This window comes from Tenrec ecaudatus, chromosome 4 (assembly GCF_050624435.1).
Source record: "Tenrec ecaudatus isolate mTenEca1 chromosome 4, mTenEca1.hap1, whole genome shotgun sequence".
Lineage (NCBI taxonomy): Eukaryota > Metazoa > Chordata > Mammalia > Afrosoricida > Tenrecidae > Tenrec > Tenrec ecaudatus.
In genome coordinates this window covers 201,230,433-201,237,153 of record NC_134533.1, presented here as the reverse complement: position 1 = coordinate 201,237,153, position 6,721 = coordinate 201,230,433, and the positions used below count along the sequence as shown (strand labels likewise).

At 49.4% G+C, this 6,721-nt stretch overlaps 1 protein-coding gene across 1 annotated transcript; it reads left to right on the top strand.

The window, feature by feature from the left end:
- The first annotated feature begins 1,111 nt into the window (after window positions 1-1,111).
- Window positions 1,112-1,483, top strand: LOC142446167 (large ribosomal subunit protein eL29-like). The gene has a single exon (XM_075547908.1). It carries the CDS (start codon window positions 1,112-1,114, stop codon window positions 1,481-1,483), a length of 372 nt encoding a protein of 123 aa, XP_075404023.1.
- The last annotated feature ends 5,238 nt before the right edge of the window (window positions 1,484-6,721 follow it).

Below are 6,721 nucleotides of genomic sequence, written 5' to 3'. Positions count from 1 at the left end.
GGGTGCTAGTGTCCTTACTAAAGAGGAGAAGCCAAGCAGAGAGAGGGAGACAGAGGAAGGACACCGGGTGAGGCTGCAGCCTGAACCAAGACAAGCCAAGAGCTACCAGAAGTTAGAAGGGACAAAACAACTGTTCTCTCAGAAGGAAACAATGCGGCAATATCCTGATTCAGACTTCTCCCCCACAGCTGCGAGACAATACATTTCTGTTCTGTCTGGCCACTTTGTGGTACTTGGGTCTGGCAGACGATAGTCACAGTCAGAGCTCTACAGAAACGTCTCAGTTGAGTGGGCTCTCCACAGAGGCACCAAGGGAAGAAGAGGAATTCAAGACATCAGTGCTGAAGCATCAAGAAGCTCATGTTACGCTCGGGCAGAAAGCATGAACATGTGCATCAAAAAGTGTTGAGAGTTGGATGCTTGAATCCCCTCCACCCGGAAGCCTCAGGAAGGTCCACTGCTATGGTAACAGGCAAGTTCGGCAAGTAAAACGCTACCCTGGTTGGAAATTCTCGCCCTCATTGTCTGTTCACACGAAAATACAGTCAAGTGGGTTGTTGATGTGCTTTGATGAATTACTTCAGTGTGTGTGTATTCTGAGCCTCTCTAGTGATGGGCATCGGGCTCAGCATAGGATGACTGATGGTCTAACTTTGGTTAATTAAGGCATAATGACATACCATAAAATGCAAAATGTCTTACAGCTCAATTAATGTTACCTACATATGCTCCCATTTAACCACACCCAAATCAAGAAAGAGAACATTTCAGTGCCCTAGAAAGTTCCTCTGTGCTCCTCCACCAGGGCCGTTTCCCCAGAGGTGGTGGCAATTGGGAGGTGCCAGCCAGTCTGTTCAAACTCACAGCGACAGCTCTCTGTACAATAGAATGAAACGCCACCTGGCCCTGCACCAGCCTCACCATTGTGGCCGAGCCCATTGTTGCAGCCATGGTGCCCATCCATGGTCTTCCTCGCTTGCTCTCTCTCTTTTTTTTGTTTTTTGCTGACTTTCGGCTTTACCAAGCACAATGTCTTTTTCTCCAGAGGACTACATCTACCAGAGACACCTCCAAAGAGAAGTCTGGTTTCTGGGCTCCTGTGGCCACAACCATGCACAACCAATCTCCCCCAAAAGGCATCAAGAAACCCCGATCACAACAACGGGGATCTTTTCAAGGGGTGGGCCCCAAGTTCTTGAGACACAAGTACAACAGGAAGGGCCTGAAGAAAACGCAGGCCTACAACACCCAGGCCGTGGATGCTCATACTGGGGCGATCAATGCTCTTGTAACGCCCAAGGAGGTCAAGGCTAAGAGCCCAATGGGCATCAACTGCAAGCTCGACCGAGTGGCTTACAGTGCCTACCCCAAGCTTGGCAAGCGGACTTGGGCACACACTGCCAAGAGTCTGAGGCTCTGCCGGCCCAAGGCCAAGACCCAAGGCAAGGCTGATGCTCCAGCCAAGGCCTTGACTCCAGTTTAAGCTCCCATAGGTGCCCAGGGTTCCACAAATTAGACTTTTTTAAAACTTAAAAAAAAATCATTTTAGGAGGGGTTCATACAACTCTTATCACAATCCATACATACACCCATTGTGTGTAGTACATTTGTACATTTGTTGCCCTCATTATTCTCAAAACATTTGCTTTCTACTTGAGCCCCTGGTATCAGCTCCTCATTTTCCCCATCCCTCCCTCCCAAACCCTTGATAATTCATAAATTTGTTTTTTCATGTCTTACACTGTCTGTCCCCCAGGGAGGAAGGTTATATGTAGATCATTGTGATTGCTTCCCCCTTCATCCCCCACCTTCTCCTTACCCTCCTGGTATCACTAATCTCCTTATTGGTCCTGAGGGGTTTATCTGTCCTGAATTCCCTGTTTTTCCAGCTCTTATCTGTACCTGTGTACATGCTCTCATCTAGCCAGATGTGTAAGGTAGAATTGGGATCATGATAGTGGGGGGCGCAGGAAGAAGTACTTAGGAACTAGAGGAAAGTTGTATGTTTCATTGTTGCTACACTGCACCCTGACTGGCTAGTCTCCCCACAACCCTTCGGTAAGGGGATGTCCAGTTGCCTACAGATGAGCTTTGGGTTCCCCACTCTGCACTCCCCCTCATTAACAATGATTTGATTTTTTGTACTTTGATGCCTGATACCTGATCCCTTCGACACCTCGTGATCACACAGGCTGGCATGATTCTTTTATGTGGGCTTTGTTGCTTCTCAGCTAGATGGCTACTTTATCTTCAAGCCTTTAAGACCCCAAAGGCTATATCTCTTGGTAGCCAGGAACCATCAGCTTTCTTCACCACACTTGCTTATGTGCCCACTTTGTCTTCAGCGATCATGTCGGGAAAGTGAGCATCATAGAATGCCAGATTAATAGAATGAAATGGTCTTGCATTGAGGGAGTCAAAGTAGACTTCTCTGTCTGAGGATGAGAGGGACAGGTGTGAGCCCTGGGCTGCCATCTGCGTGGAGCTGGTGTCCTCCTGAGCTATCTGTACCAAGAAACCTGAGGTGGGCAAAAAACAAAAATCCAAAAAAGAAAGAAAGAAAGAGAAAAGTCTGGTGATTTACTTATAAAACTCAGCTCCTTGGAGAGCAGCCGCGACTCAGGATGGCTTACTCCAGGACACGGTGGAACCGTCCCATGGGGTTTCCAAGGCGACAATCTTTGCAGAAGCAGACCGCCATGTCTTTCTCCCGAGGCTCAGCCATCTGGTGGGTACGAATCACTGACCCCTTGGTTAGCAACTGGGTGTGTAGCCACTGACCCCCCAAAACCTCCTTCAGAAGAATGCTGGCTCCTGGGATTGGTATGACCTGGAAAGTGTCATGGATCCACTTAGTGCCCTGCCAGACGTGGGTCTAGACACTCTGTTAGGCTGGGCATAGGGGGAAGCTCCCTCGGATATAAGCTCCTACAGGGAGCCTTCACATACCACTGAATTCCTGGAGCCACCCGGTGGTTCTGCCCAGCTTGTCTCTAGAACAGAACATCTTGAGATCTCCCTGCCTTGGGGAGCCCTTCCTGTGCCCATTGTCACTTAGTGCAAGGATGTTCAGGCACTGAAGAACCTTGGGGACATTAACCTGGAGGCTGCTGGTTTTTCCCCAACCCAATACCAAGCACGTTGTCCTGGCAGACAAACAATGGGAGGTGATGTTGATGAACCTGACATTCTGGGTCTTCATGTATTATTTTGTCCTCCCTGGTAAGAATGGGGCCATTGGAGTGGCTGTGGTGGGAGGAGCCAAGGGGCGGGTGACAGGGAATGGATTTGAACCCAGAGCCTCTGCTGCCCAGAGTCATCAGTGACTGCCAGGACAGGACAACACAGAAAGGGACTGAAAATCAGCTTCCTGCAGTGCGCAGCCCTGAGCACCTGCTGCAGAGACGCCGCCTCTGGTCCCGCCTGGCTCCTTGTTTGATCAGCCCAAGTAAAGCTTCCCCTCTCGTGGCCACCCGTCTCTTCCTCTGTTTCTCAGCACAGCGCCATTAGACCTGCATTCCTAGCAGTACTGGGAGCTAAAGCAGGAGCTGCAAACCCGAGGAGCCAGGGGCCCCGTGAACGCAGGAAGACAGAGCCCGCTGGCCTAGCCTAGTGCCATATTCCCAGCATCTGGCCTAGCCTGGCCCACAGAACCTACTAAGTCAGCGGCTCTCAACCTGCGGGTCACATCCCTTTGGGAGTCAAATGACCCTTTCACAGGGGTCGCCCGATTCCTAACAGTAGCAAAATGACACTGATGAAGTAACAACAAAAATAATTTTATGGTTGAGGGGGGTGGGGCTCACTCACCACAACCTGAGGAACTGTATGAAAGGGTCGCGGCACGAGGAAGGTTGAGAACCACTGCTCTAAGGGAACAGTAACTGCTTCCCTTTGACTGCAGTGAGTGGGGAGCAAGTGGAGGTTCAGTCCGAGGACAGGGCAAGTTCATGTCTCAGTTAGCCATTGCTGCACAAGAAGTTGCCTCAACACGTCCCCAAAACCAAACGCAACTGCCACGGAGTCAATTCCAACTCGGAATGACCCTATCGGACAGGGTAGATTTCTCAGACTGTAAGTCTTTATGAGAGTAGAGAGCGTCATCATCTGAGACAGTTGGTGGTTTCGAACCGCTGACCTTGTGAGCAGCAGCCCAACATGTCACCCACAGCACCTCGGTGGTCACACCCCTCAAACCTTCGTGGCTGCCAAACAGCAGTAAACCTGTGCTACCTCTCACGGTTTCTGTGGATCTGGACATCGGGAATGGCGTGGACGGGCGGGGTCTGTCTTGGCGTCTGGAGAATCCAGACAAACGTGTTGGCTGGGACTGCCATCAACGGAAGACTTGACCAACGCCGGGGGATCCCCTTCGAAGGTGATTCACGCCGAGGCCTGGCAAGCTGGTGCTGACTTTGGCAAGAGTTTCCCTTCCTCCCCATGCGGGCTCCTCCCCGAGCTTGTTAAGTTATGACATAGCGACTGATGTTCCCCTGAGTCAGCAACCCAAAATAGAGACTTAGAAAGACGTTCCAATCGTTTCCATGACCTGGACCCAGAAGGCATGCGGCTCCGCTCCTGTCACGTTCTCTTGCTGTTCGAAGCAAATCCCGCACGAGAGGAGGATATTTTACATCATCAGAGATCCAGTGAGTGGGGAGGTCTGTGAGCTCAGAAATCAAGACCGCTGTACACCTATGAAGACAGTACCTGGGAGACTCCTTTCAGGGGAAGCTGTGGAGAAGCAAGGAGAGTTCATACCCGTGAGGATAAGAAAGAAGCAACTGTGCTAAAATGGATTGTGGGGACAATGGCACCGTTCTTTTCCATTTGATGGAGCGATTGAATCGGACGCTGAATAAATTACACGTCAATTAAACTGTTAGGGAAAAAAGAAGAAAGAAATGAAGGCTCTTCAGAGTGGCGTGGGCTTGCGGGACCCGGCCCCTGTGGGGATTCAGGTGCTCATGCTCGCAAATGAACAGCCCAACAGAGCTGTGGCCAAGTCAGAATTGCTCAGAGGAGGATAGGGACGCGAAGCAGCTGGCAAGGACACGGAGCTCTTGGACCCCGGAGAGTCTGAAAGTTGCATGTGAGCTGATGTCTTGCACAGACTTCATGAAGCCCCCGCGTACCGTGCAGGCGTGTCCTAGAAGGTCAGACACGCACGTGTGGGAGCCACCGCCACCACCGCGCCAGGCACTGTCCGCCACTTACCCGAGGACCCTCCCGAGCCGCCGGAGTGAGCACACAGTGTTTTCAGTGAGTGGGTACAGGTTTGCCCCCAAGAAAACAGTGCATTCCTCAGGGTGGGTTTTTGAAGTATATATTTTAATGAACTAAAGCCAGTTTTCTCACAGATTAGGGAGTTAGAAACCTGAATTCAGAGCACGAAGGAGAACCCGATCTCAAATATCATTTAAGGAGAGCATTGATTACATCTTAAAGAGGACAAAGAGAAGAGAAAGACAAAATCAGATGGTTCCAGATGAAGGAGACCATTAGGTGGTCATGGTTGGTGTCCCCGGATGTACAGAGAACCGGTTTAAATAGACCTCCGGGGAACCTTCCAGAAGGGTGGCTGGTGAAAGATCAATGCGTCATAATTGCAGGGGAACTACAGGAACGGGGACGGGACTGCGATGGGGACATGTATTATGTTAGGCAGAAAAGCGTACACGATGGACCCAAGGGCCTCCAGCTAAGACTATCAGCACATGACTCATGACTACGTGACCCCAGAACCCCAATCCCCATCAAGGACACATCCGGGCAAGCCCCTAAGGAAGACTGGCCCTACCTAGGCTGTTATGGAGTTGTAGCGATTCGCTTTCTAGTGCCCTGTCTGAGAGCAAAACTGTTCACATTTCTGGGGAATAGCCAGAAGGAACTCAACAGTGGAACCAACGCATGATCGAGTCGCGAACATATTGAGAACAAGTGGTTTACATTTGGCACGTTCTCCCCATGCGCTAACCACTTACATCCTGGCCTTTGGGAAGTAACTTTGACTCCGTCGTCCTCACGTCTGGTGGGAGGGAGCAACTTCCATTTGGAACATTTCTGTTTATGTTTCTTCTTTCGGGTCAAGCCTCTGCTAGGCAGTGTTGATCTCCCACACTGGAGCAGCCTGTTTTCTGTAAGGTCTTTGTTTTCTTGAAGAAGTTTAATTAATTAAAAAAAATTTTTTGTCAGCTTGCTAAGCTAATAGGATTCATCTTCAGGCTGAGTGGATTCTGTGAGGAGCATCTCACAGACCAGGCTGCACTTAAGGAATAGTTTTCTGTCAGGACAAGACTGTTTGTGGTCCAGGTGGAGCATACCCAGGGAGACAAAAGGTGATTAAACAACGTGATCGTTGGTGAAAACCCGTGAAACTAGCATGTTCTTATGTGAAAGGTCGAGTCATTTTGAAGTACAGTATTTCATGGATTCAATGTGTTGAACTTAAGCAAAACCGCATTTTATCATTACAATAGCAGACATAATGAAGAATACAAAGATTCTAATACAGAATAGCAATTTTCTCTACCAGCTTCCCCTAGGGGAAAAAAACCTCAAGTACTTATAATTCCAATTAAGCAAGGAACAAGATTGTTAAGATGAGACACTACATGTCACATATGATGAAACAAGGCTGTAATCTTAGCACATTGTCAAGTACATAGACACAGCAGTAAGATTTTATTATGTCAGATATGGCTATGATGAGAGTATCAAG